The following is a 12,500-nucleotide window of genomic DNA, read 5'->3' as shown; positions in this document are numbered from 1 at the left end:
CTAGAAAGATCTGAATGGTTTAGGACCAACATACATCAGAGACCTCTTGACCCAGTATGAACCTACCAGAACCCTCATCTGGAGGTCATCTGGATCCAGGTTCTTATCAGTTCCAGAGTCAGAACCAGACATGGAGAAGCTGCATTCAGCTTCTATGCTCCACATGTCTGGAACAAACTCCCAGAAAGCCTCAGATCAGCTGAAACACTCAGTTTATTTAGATCCAGGTTAAAAATGGACTAGTTTTTATTTAGAGTCCAGATCTGGATCTGGTTCTTTAAGCTGGAATCTTAACTTTATTTCTTTATGTAAACTTGTTCTTTCTGTTTTTATGTAATCAGTTTTATCTTTTTAATCTGTATTTCTGCACCTCGCTGTAATGTCTTTATGTTTGTGTAGAGTACTTACATGAAATGTGCTGTAGAAATAAATCTGCCTCACCTTGATGGCAGCCATCTTTAGAGCCTGGTGCCAGCGAGCTGTTAACTGTCAGCAGCAGAGCAGTTTCTACTGAAGGTAAAACTGCTTTAAAAGAGTTCATGTTGCTGCTTTCAGATACCATCTGTTTCCTGGAGGATGTTTAAATCCACCACATTAAACTGTGACGTAACATCAGAATTATTTCCAGGTTTTAGACACAGGCTGGTTTCTCGTGTGACTGTGTGGAATTAATATTTTGTCTAATGGTTTTAATGTTTTGGTTTAAAAGTAGTTTTTTGTCAGTGGAGAGGAGCTCTGGGCTGGACTGGAAGTTTCCATCGTAGCAAACAGATTGTTGTCGTTCTTGTGGATCATTCCAGATAAAAGCAGCTCTCTGGCCTTCACAGCTCAGTGTTAAAGCTACGCAGGCTTTGTTTCTACAGCTCAGAGTCAGTCTGAAGTTCCTTTTCCAACATTTCCGCTCAGTTTCCTGCTTTCTCTCTGTTGGCTGGTGACCACAGTGGTGGTTCTCCATGCTGCTTTCTGTTTGCTCCTGGTTCTTCTCGGGGCCACAGCTTCCATTACATTCAACATGATGCAGGAGTCCATCAGCTGACTCTGCTCTGGTTGTTGGTAACACAGCTGTGGCCTCCACACACTGATCTTCTTCTTTCATTCATGTTCCTCTTCCTCACCGAGGAGCAGCTGGTTGGACGTTCAGAAAATCCCACTAAATACAGAAATGCTCGGACGAGGCCGAGTCAGCGACCGCAGCAGAGGAGAGACCACCACCGTCAGAGAGATCCAGGTCCAGAACGTGGTCTGGAATGTGGGTCGGTTCTTTTCCATGTTGCCATGGAAACGTCCAGTATGGAAGAAACGTCCTTCACATTCCCATCCGTCATGTTATCCATGTGGATGTTCAGATAAAATGGTTAAATCAGTCGAGAGAACCGACAATAATCCAGAAAGTTCATGAGTAAAATCTGCTCGGTGTCCTGGACGTCTGGAGACGATTAAAACGGGATTTTAGAAACAGCCTTAAAATTAAACTGAGATGTTCAGAAGAAGTAAAACCAGCAAATGAAATGAATGAATCTGTAAATGAGGCAGCTTCTCCTCCCCCTTTCCTCCGGTTCCACATTTATTCCTAAACCTAAAATGACAGAAAGCTAAAGCAGTGAAGCCGACGTTTGACCCAGCATGGCCCATTTCCTTCCTCATATGCTGAGCAGACGTTTTTCTGAGCTGAACCGCCAGTTAACAGCGACATAAGAGAATATTGTCATAACCCTGTCTAACCCTAACCCAGACGCGGGACTGAACCAGCAGAAAGCAGGAAAGCAGCCAGGTTAGGGTTAGGGTTGGCCTTCCCGCGAGGCTTGCAGCGACCAGCCCTGACGCTTTTCTGCTTCTGAGTTACAGGATGGACTTGGTAACGGATGCTGGCAGCTCCTTCTGTCTGAGTGGACACAACATGAAGTTTCTTTCAGAGCTTTGAGTGCTCTCCTTTAAAGTCCTGATCTGGGATTGCATTATGCCACATTAACATTTCGGAGCCTGGTGACGAGGGGTCGGGTGGTCTGGGAGGATGTGAGGAAGGGGGATACTATATTAGGGATTTGTGGGCGGAGCTATTCAGCAGCTTGGGAGCACCTGGCCAAATCTTCCAACAACCTTTAAATTTAGTTTTTAATTGTAAATAATGCTTCTTACTTTCCGCTGTGTGACGACGTTAAATGTCTCGGTAAAGCGCTGTGATTCACCGTCGGTGAGCTGTGCTCTACAAATATGGTGTCTTAAAGTCAGCGGACGGAGTCTGATCCAGTCTCTCTTGCATCATCTCTGGCCTCATGTTTTACCTGCCTGGCATACGGCCGTATGAGTTTGACTTCCACACCTTCCAGCCCTGTGCTGAGATGACGATGGTGAAACCAAAGCTTCGTGAAACACCGAGTCGTTTGACACGACTGCCGTGAGATGGACTTGCTGCATGGAAACATTGGTCCACTTACAAAGAGCGCCATCTGCTGGCTGTCTGTGATGCGTTTGAGGGGAAGCGCTGTGTTTATAAAGTTGTATTCAAATTCGTGGCTGGGTCATGGACATCTTCAGCTTGTCATCTTGTAAACAGAAAGTGTAGCAGGTCCAGCGTCAGTTCAATGAGCGTGGAAAGTTTTTGTCATACAAATGACTGGACTTACTTTTACTAGCATGCCACGCCCTGCGGGGACGTCAGCGCTGAGGTCTGTGCCCGCTGCTCATGTAGGCGCTGCAGCATGAACAATGTGGAGCTCCACCTGGTTACGGCCTGAATTCGCTGATGGGATGGCGTCTCGCTCTCTACCAGCAGGATCTTTATTCCTGTCCAACTACATGCAGGCTGTGTTTTGGTCTGAGTGAAAGTGTGTGTGCAGCTACATCTGTGGATGTGTTAGCTTACGTGTTTGTCCCTGTGAACATATAAATGCATTCAAACCTGTGATCGGCTCTAAAATCATTTTAACGTGATGCTTTCCTCCTGTTGTCAAAATGAAACGATGAACGGTCGCTAGAAAAACTGCTCTCTACCCAAAACGACCCGAGCAGCTCCGTACCCTCAGGTGACGTAGCCAAAGCTTGGTCGGTGTGGTCATGTGACTTTTGGCACGCTGAAGCAGTGGATCGAACAGCCCAACTCTTCCAGCTCGTGAAGCATGGCAGGCAGACGCTGGAGCGTGACATCACCAGCTGACATCATTTTACGCTCATCCAGCAGCGCCTGTTCCAGATCTGGTGCTCCACTCCTGAGCTTTGCTAATCAGTGGACATCTTTCTGGTTTAACCTGCCTTGCTCTCATGTTGGTTGTGGTTTCAGCTCTGCGAGCGTGATATTTTCCATTAATCGGATCAAAAGTCTGTGTAAGGCTGTTTGAAAGAAGCAGATGGAAATATTTCTTTTCTCTGTGGAGAAGCTTTTTAAACTGACAGAATTAAACTTAATTTGACCTTCTTCGTGTAGTCGGGGGAGTTTGTCAGAACATAAGCTGCTAGCATGTAACGCCGTTTTCCCGTCAGAGCATCGAGCTAACAACCGTGTTTCTAAATGAATGGAGGGTGGATGTGGTCGAGAAATATTTCTGCTTAAGCTCTTCTATTCAACATTTCCAGGCCTGGACAATTGTTGTAAGAAAGATTCGAGAGGTTCCTGTTGTTAAGACGGAATCTGCATAAATTCATTTTTCCAAATGTTGAAGTTTCCTAGAGTTTCTTTGTTTTGGGTAAAATGCGTGTCTACATATTTCACTGTGGATTTAACGGGTATATTATGCACCATTTAATTTAAAACCTGGTGCTTTGGAGGACGAGTCAGTTATTTGCTAAATATGAGAACTTCGTCTAGATTGTTTAGAAAAACGTGTTTAATGAGAATAAAGAGCATTTCTGCAGCTGTAACGAAGAGGACGGCCTTGTTTAAGCCTGGTTTAAGCCTTGTTTAAGCCTGCTTTAAACCTGGTTTAAGTCTGGTTTAAGCCTGGTTTAAGCCTTGTTTAAGCCTTGTTTAAGCCTGCTTTAAACCTGGTTTAAGTCTGGTTTAAGCCTGGTTTAAGCCTTGTTTAAGCCTTGTTTAAGCCTGGTTTAAGCCTGGTTTAAGCCTGGTTTAAGCCTTGTTTAAGCCTTGTTTAAGCCTGGTTTAAGCCTTGTTTAAGCCTGGTTTAAGCCTGGTTTAAGCCTTGTTTAAGCCTGGTTTAAGCCTGGTTTAAGCCTTGTTTAAGCCTTGTTTAAGCCTGGTTTAAGCCTTGTTTAAGCCTTGTTTAAGCCTGGTTTAAGCCTTGTTTAAGCCTGGTTTAAGCCTGGTTTAAGCCTGGTTTAAGCCTTGTTTAAGCCTGGTTTAAGCCTTGTTTAAGCCTGGTTTAAGCCTTGTTTAAGCCTGCTTTAAACCTGGTTTAAGCCTTGTTTAAGCCTGGTTTAAGCCTTGTTTAAGCCTGGTTTAAGCCTTGTTTAAGTCTGCTTTAAACCTGGTTTAAGCCTGCTTTAAACCTGGTTTAAGCCTGGTTTAAGCCTTGTTTAAGCCTGGTTTAAGCCTGGTTTAAGCCTGGTTTAAGCCTTGTTTAAGCCTGGTTTAAGCCTGGTTTAAGCCTTGTTTAAGCCTTGTTTAAGCCTGGTTTAAGCCTTGTTTAAGTCTGCTTTAAACCTGGTTTAAGCCTGCTTTAAACCTGGTTTAAGCCTGGTTTAAGCCTTGTTTAAGCCTGGTTTAAGCCTGGTTTAAGCCTGGTTTAAGCCTTGTTTAAGCCTGGTTTAAGCCTGGTTTAAGCCTTGTTTAAGCCTGGTTTAAGCCTTCTGTGCGGTAGAGACTCAACTTTTCGTATCACGTTAAAGATTTTTATTACATTAATAAAACTGGAGCCAAAACCAAAATGATGCCGAGCATTAAACAGGAAAGCGTGTTGAACCGAGTCGAAGGCTTTAAAGAAATCCAGAAATACGATGAAGCTTCAAACCAGACGGTGTGTGTGTGTGTGTGTGTGTAAGTGTGTGTAACGGCCTTTAATGAAACCAGATTCTGATATGATTTGTTTTCTATCAGATTTTAGCCTATTTGCAAAAATATGTGTTAATATTTTATAGTCAGTGTTCAATAAAGTAAAAGGTCTTAATTTTGATTTTAGTGATTTTAGGATCTTTAGCAGGTTTTGGGATGAAGGTAAAACACCTGCTTCATCGAGTGGGGAGAAAAACGTTATTAATGATTCACCAGAAGGAAAAGTTTTCACACGTTAGAGCTTAAACCAGAACCTGGTCTACGTCTGCACGTCATCCATTCCTGAACTTTTTAAAGAATAAATCTGAATCTGAGTTGGAAGACGAGGATGATCACAGGTTAAGTTTCCCTGGAGATTAAACCAGGAAGTGTACATACGGGAGTTCGGGGGATTTCTTTCCTGTCTTTGTCTCTAATCTACAGAAATAAGTCGTGTTCTTTCCCTTCTTCAGTCCACTTAGCTGGAGATCGAAGAAACTTTATTTATGATCCAGAGCTGGTTGTAATGTAATCAGTCTTTGTTTATTAAGGTCGTTTAGCAAAGGTTTACTACAAATCCTCTTTATCTCTTTTATACAGTTGTGTTCAAAATAATAGCAGTCAGGTTAAAAAATTGAGTTAAGCCCAAAGTCCTTATAATAGTTTTTATTTCCATGCATTGGTAACACTGCACATTATATTCTAAATCAAAACATGAAGAAAAAGCAGACATTTCTTTAATTATGTTACAGAAAATGAAGAAAAATGAACATTGGGCTGTTCAAAAAAATAGCAGTGTCTGCATTTTACTTTACAAACTCAAATATTTACTGTATGAAATGAAAAATATCCAGGATTCAGCATTCCTATGAATCACTAAACTAATATTTAGTTGTATAGCCACAGTTTCTGAGAACCGCTTCACATCTGTGTTGCATGGAGTCAACCAACTTCTGGCATCTGTCAACAGGGATTCCAACCCAGGATAATTTGACAACGTCCCATAATTCCTTTGCATTTCTTGGTTTTGCCTCAGAAACAGCATTTTTAATGTCACCCCACAAGTTTTCTATCGGATTAAGGTCCGGGGATTGGGCTGGCCACTCCATGACTTTAATTTTGTTGTTCTGGAACCAAGCTGCTGCTCGCTTACTGGTGTGTTTGGGGTCGTTGTCTTGTTGAAACACCCATTTCAAGGGCATTTCCTCTTCAGCATAAGGCAACATGACCTCTTCAAGTATTTTGATGTATCCAAACTGATCCATAATCCCATGTATGTGATAAATAGGCCCGACACCATAGTAAGAGAAACATCCCCAGATCATGATGCTTGCACCACCATGCTTCACTGTCTTCAGAGTGTACTGTGGCTTGAATTCAGTGTTTGGGGGTCGTCTGACAAACTGTCTGCGGCCCTTAGACCCAAAGAGAACAATCTTACTCTCATCCGTCCACAAAATGTTTCTCCATTTCTCTTTTGGCCAGCCAATGTGTTCTTTGGCAAATTGTATCCTCTTCAGCACATGTCTTTTTTGTAACAGTGGGACTTTGCGGGGTCTTCTTGCCGATAGATTAGCTTCACACAGGCGTCTTCTAATTGTCACAGTACTCACAGGTAACTTCAGACTGTCTTTGATCATCCTGGAGCTGATCATTGGCTGAGTTTTCACCATTCTGGCTATTCTTCGATCCATTCGAATGGTAGTCTTCCGTTTTCCTCCACGTGTCTCTGGTTTTGCTTTCCATTTTAAAGCATTGGAGATCATTTTAGCCGAGCAGCCCATCATTTTCTGCACTTCTTTATACGTTTTCCCTTCATTAATCAACTTTTTTATCAAAGTACGCTTTTCTTCTGAACAATGTCTGGAACGACCCATTTTTCTCAGGTTTTCAGAGAGAAATGCATGAGCAACATGTGCTGGCTTCATCCTTAAATAAGGGCCACCTGATTGACACCTGTTTTCAATCACAGATTGAATGACTTCACTAATTGAAATCCACACTGCTATTATTTGGAACAAGCCCCTTCAATTCATTATTCAATTACACAAACTCAGGAGCATGCATATCATGAATGTTGGCTCTGTTGGTTTTCTAAGACCCCACTACAGCAACTGGTAGATTATTTGCCATGCAGTAATATAATTTCTACCAAAAACAGGTTATTCATGTTGGACTGCTATTATTTTGAACACAACTGTAAGTTCACTTTCTGACAGTTTAGCTGTTTTATGGCTTTTCTTCCAGCTCTATACTTAAAAAGTTCCCACTCAGGATTTCTTGACAGAAATAATTCTCAGGAAGGGACGAGTTAAATTTCCATCGATGTAACATTAGGAGAAATTAAACAGTTAAGGCTGCAGCAGAAATCTGTGGATCTACATGAAGATTCAGTACGGTTTAAATAACCAGCCAGAAATACGAGACGTCGGGTTTAAACCACGTAAAGCGTCGTTCTTCAGGGTGTGAGACTCCACGGGTCTACGCATCTGAGATCCAGAAGTTATGTAACATCTGATCTGGACTAATACCGTGACATCTAGAGGGCTGTTTATCCAACCATCTTCAACCATATTAAAGCCACCAGCTATAATTGTGTCTGTGGGGCAGCTCATAACAGTTCTTTCATAACCTCTGAGATTTCAAGCAGCAGAGATTTGTTTTGGTTGGAGTTGTTAAACCCAAAAAAATGACCTAAAATAAACTTAGACCCTTTTAAATCAAGAACACAGAAAATCCAACGACCACAATCTAAGATTTTACCTTGAAGGTTGTTGAAAAGAAAACCAACAATAATAATAATAATTTGTTAGAACCAGAGTAAAATACCGTCTCTCCTCTGATCCCACCAACATTTCTCATCCGTTTGGCTGGAACGAACATTCAGCTCTGGTCTTCTTCCAAAACAGAAAAATAGACTTCCTGTTTATCACGGAGAGCATTTAAAGAAACACGGAAAGTTTGAGTTAAATGACGACGTAAAATGATTAGAAATAGAAAAGTTGGGTATTGGAAGTGAAGCGTAGTCCCATTAACTTTCTCTAAACCATTAACGTCCTCGAACGGCTGATTAAAAACGAGTATCCAAACATTATGAACATAGGAACAAAAGAAACGCCTTCAGAATATCAAACCTAAACTGTTCTTTAAAAGAGATTTACAACAAACTTTTTATGGAACTGGTTTCAACCGTCTAGAAGTCTGATATCAGTAAAAATAAATTCGCTTTCTGGCTTTACCTTGATAAAACGTTGACTTAATTTAATATACACATGATGCAGCCACATTCAGTGTAAACACACACCTACATACACGAAGTGCTTTACACACACACACCCAGTAGAAGCGACCAGTAAAGACAGAATAAACACCAGCGCCGCCCTCGTCTCTGCGCCTCATTTTAAAGTTTCAGGCTTGGACTCGGCTTCAGGTCCACGGTGACCCGGTTCCATCGTCTCACCCCAACGACGGAAACACAAACACCTTTCCTGACTGGACCGAGTATCATTCACGGTAAATTTAAATGAGCCCTCGTGAACCGGGAGGCTCTCATGTATATTTCTTGGTAGTAGAATATTTTTAGCTTTGAACATAATTTGGATTGTTGGACATTTTGGCCTCAGCATCAGTAAATTGTTGTAATAATGAGTGTATGTGTGTGTGTGTAGCGTTATGAAGCGGCTGTAGGGATGTTTCGTACTTGTGGTCTCGGCACCGTGTTGTAAGTACGGCAAGACTAGAAAACAGTAAAGATTATATTACAATTCTTCTTGAGACTTTAGTTCGTACGTGTTTTATATGTGATTTCCAGCTGAGTTTGACATCATCACACCCAACACTTTTATTTCCTTACCTCCTTATTTCCGCTCCGCCTGCTGTTATTATTACCAACCGGCATCATTTCAGTCCTGCTCAGGTTTGGTGACGACCTGTTTCTGTCCAACCATTTTTTAGTTTGTTCATTTAAATCCCTCCAGTGATTTTTACTAGAAACGTAACATCATGACAGTCAGTGGAAGGTTTTTCTTACATTTCAGACCAACATTCAGAATTTCCTTTTCATCCACTGCTTGAAGAACCAATGAAGGAGGATTTCTCTCAGTTCAAGGATCATCATCTGGTCCTGGATCAGGGATTTTTCTAGCAAGGTCGGGTCCTCATTAACAGCGTAATCATTAAAGTTTCAGCGATGTTATCAATGAAATACTCATCAAGCTATTGTTTGGATCTATTATAATATTGTTTAGGTAGCAAACTGGCGAACGTGGGCGGCTCGTTAGCATGGCGTCGGAGTCGTATGTAGCCAGTCTCACGCCGCCATCTTTAAACCGCCGCCATCTTTAAACCCCCACTTTCACTCAGCTAGCTGGATCCTGCTAAAATCTCCACATATTGCTGCTACTTACTTAGCCTGAACTAAACATGGCGTTCTCGTGTGGTGTGTGCGTGTTTGCGTCAGTGTATGTTCGTGTACATGTGTGTTGTTCATACCTGCAGACAGCAGAGGAACATAAAGAAGAAATCCACCAAAATGAAGACTGAAAAACACGACTAATTTAGTACAAACATTTACTCGCCATGTGGTGGATAGCCCTGCGAGATTTCCTCATCAGACCAAAAATGTCCTCACCATCAGCGCCTGGCGAGTGTTGATTTCGGACCCTGCTGATGTAAACTGTGCACTGTGACCATCCGTGTTATTACCTGCACGCAGCAGTTTAACATTAACTGTCTGGCTACAGGTTTCCCAAAGACGGAGGACTGAGGCAGCGGTGGGAGCAGGCCGTGCGACGGGCTGGCTTTGTTGTAACTCGGAGGTCCTTACTGTGCAGCGAGCACTTCAAGCCAGAGGACTTTGACAGGACGGGGCAGACTGTTCGGCTCAGACCTGAAGTTATTCCATCTGTCTTCAACTTCCCAACATCTCTCCGAAAGGTAGGTCTCTCTTGGCTCTGTAGGCATCCGGCAGTAATCATGGACAGCTGTTGGTCCCACTGCTGAGAGTTTATTTGGAGGTTTTGGCTAAAGCTTCGTTGAACTTTGTGATACAGTTTTTAAATTGGACTAAAAGTTTTGCGTCTTATAGCGGGTAGCAGCGAGGACCACGCTACCTGCCAAGACAGCAGAGGAGAGTCCGCTGGAGGACCTGACTCGGCTTTCCTCAGAAGTTAAACCTCAGACGAATGTTGTAAGTATTTAAGTAATATTGCATCTCAAAAGGATGCCCCCCCCCCACACACACACAAATTATTTCCTTCCCTTTCTCTGCTAGGACCACAATTATGCCTTCCCTCTGAAGGCGAGGCTCAGTGAAGCCTTGGTGAGGATGGAAAACCTGGAGCAGGAGAAGCACAATAATAAGATTCCAGAGCTGAGGGCAAAGAAAAACCTGGGAGGATCTGAAGGAGAAGAAGCTCCTTAATGAAAACCTTCAAGACAGATTGGAATGCTCCTCAGGTAAAAAGTTCCTGCTACCTGGAACAGCTGTTAACCCTGAACAGCTGTTAACCCTGAACAGCTGTTAACCGGGAACAGCCGTTAACCGGGAACAGCTGTTAACCGGGAGCAGCTGTTAACCTGGAGCAGCTGTTAACTTAGAACAGCTGTTAACCTGGAACAGCTGTTAACCGGGAACAGCTGTTAACCTGGAACAGCTGTTAACCTGGAACAGCTGTTAACTCGGAACAGCTGTTAACCGGGAGCAGCTGTTAACCTGGAGCAGCTGTTAACTTAGAACAGCTGTTAACCTGGAACAGCTGTTAACCGGGAACAGCTGTTAACCGGGAGCAGCTGTTAACTTAGAACAGCTGTTAACCTGGAACAGCTGTTAACCGGGAACAGCTGTTAACCTGGAACAGCTGTTAACCGGGAACAGCTGTTAACTCGGAACAGCTGTTAACCTGGAGCAGCTGTTAACCTGGAACAGCTGTTAACCTGGAGCAGCTGTTAACCGGGAACAGCTGTTAACTCGGAGCAGCTGTTAACCTGGAACAGCTGTTAACCGGGAGCAGCTGTTAACTTAGAACAGCTGTTAACCTGGAACAGCTGTTAACCGGGAACAGCTGTTAACCTGGAACAGCTGTTAACCGGGAGCAGCTGTTAACCTGGAACAGCTGTTAACAGGGAGCAGCTGTTAACCTGGAGCAGCTGTTAACTTAGAACAGCTGTTAACCTGGAACAGCTGTTAACCGGGAGCAGCTGTTAACCTGGAGCAGCTGTTAACTTAGAACAGCTGTTAACCTGGAACAGCTGTTAACCGGGAGCAGCTGTTAACCTGGAGCAGCTGTTAACCGGGAACAGCTGTTAACCTGGAACAGCTGTTAACAGGGAGCAGCTGTTAACCTGGAACAACTGTTAACCTGGAGCAGCTGTTAACCTGGAACAGCTGTTAACCGGGAACAGCTGTTAACTCGGAACAACTGCTAACCTGGAACAGCTGTTAATCGGGAACAGCTGTTAACCTGGAACAGCTGTTAACCGGGAACAGCTGTTAACTCGGAACAGCTGTTAACCTGGAACAGCTGTTAACCGGGAGCAGCTGTTAACCTGGAGCAGCTGTTAACTTAGAACAGCTGTTAACCTGGAACAGCTGTTAACTTAGAACAGCTGTTAACCTGGAACAGCTGTTAACCGGGAGCAGCTGTTAACCTGGAGCAGCTGTTAACTTAGAACAGCTGTTAACCTGGAACAGCTGTTAACCGGGAGCAGCTGTTAACCTGGAGCAGCTGTTAACCGGGAACAGCTGTTAACCTGGAACAGCTGTTAACCGGGAGCAGCTGTTAACCTGGAGCAGCTGTTAACTTAGAACAGCTGTTAACCTGGAACAGCTGTTAACCGGGAGCAGCTTTTAACCTGGAGCAGCTGTTAACCGGGAACAGCTGTTAACCGGGAACAGCTGTTAACTCGGAACAACTGTTAACCTGGAACAACTGTTAATCGGGAACAGCTGTTAACCCAGAACAGCTGTTAACCTGGAACAGCTGTTAACCGGGAACAGCTGTTAACTCGGAACAACTGTTAACCTGGAACAACTGTTAATCAGGAACAGCTGTTAACCCGGAACCGCTCTTCACCTGGAGCAGCTGTTAACCTGGAACAGCTGTTAACCTGGAGCAGCTGTTAACCGGGAACAGCTGTTAACCTGGAACAGCTGTTAACCGGGAACAGCTGTTAACCTGGAACAGCTGTTAACTTAGAACAGCTGTTAACCTGGAGCAGCTGTTAACTTAGAACAGCTGTTAACCTGGAACAGCTGTTAACCGGAACAGCTGTTAACCTGGAACAGCTGTTAACTGGGAGCAGCTGTTAACCTGGAGCAGCTGTTAACTTAGAACAGCTGGTAACCTGGAACAGCTGTTAACCGGGAGCAGCTGTTAACCTGGAACAGCTGTTAACCGGGAACAGCTGTTAACCTGGAACAGCTGTTAACTTAGAACAGCTGTTAACCTGGAACAGCTGTTAACCGGGAGCAGCTGTTTACCGGGAGCAGCTGTTAACCTGGAGCAGCTGTTAACCGGGAACAGCTGTTAACTTGGAGCAGCTGTTAACCTGGAACAGCTGTTAACCTGGAGCAGCTGTT

General features: G+C 43.7%; 1 protein-coding gene across 4 annotated transcripts in view; it reads left to right on the top strand.

Annotated features, from left to right (window-relative positions):
• LOC121644141 (THAP domain-containing protein 2-like) overlaps positions 1 to 12,500 on the top strand; it is a 27,359-nt gene that overhangs the window by 3,968 nt on the left and 10,891 nt on the right. For 3 of the 4 annotated variants that reach the window (XR_006011231.1, XR_006011232.1, XM_041991883.1), the window contains exons 2-4: positions 9,664 to 9,856; positions 10,008 to 10,109; positions 10,194 to 10,378. Coding sequence is in view for 2 of the 4 variants with exons in the window: in XM_041991883.1 (XP_041847817.1) it covers positions 9,664 to 9,856; positions 10,008 to 10,109; positions 10,194 to 10,343 (445 nt within the window). In the remaining 2 variants the exon portion in view is untranslated. Of the gene's footprint in view, positions 1 to 9,663; positions 9,861 to 10,007; positions 10,110 to 10,193; positions 10,379 to 12,500 lie in introns of all 4 variants that reach the window. The other variant, XM_041991884.1, reaches the window with a different exon arrangement.

This window comes from Melanotaenia boesemani, chromosome 8, assembly GCF_017639745.1.
Source record: "Melanotaenia boesemani isolate fMelBoe1 chromosome 8, fMelBoe1.pri, whole genome shotgun sequence".
Taxonomy (NCBI): Eukaryota; Metazoa; Chordata; class Actinopteri; order Atheriniformes; family Melanotaeniidae; genus Melanotaenia; species Melanotaenia boesemani.
This window is presented reverse-complemented; position numbering and strand designations above follow the sequence as displayed.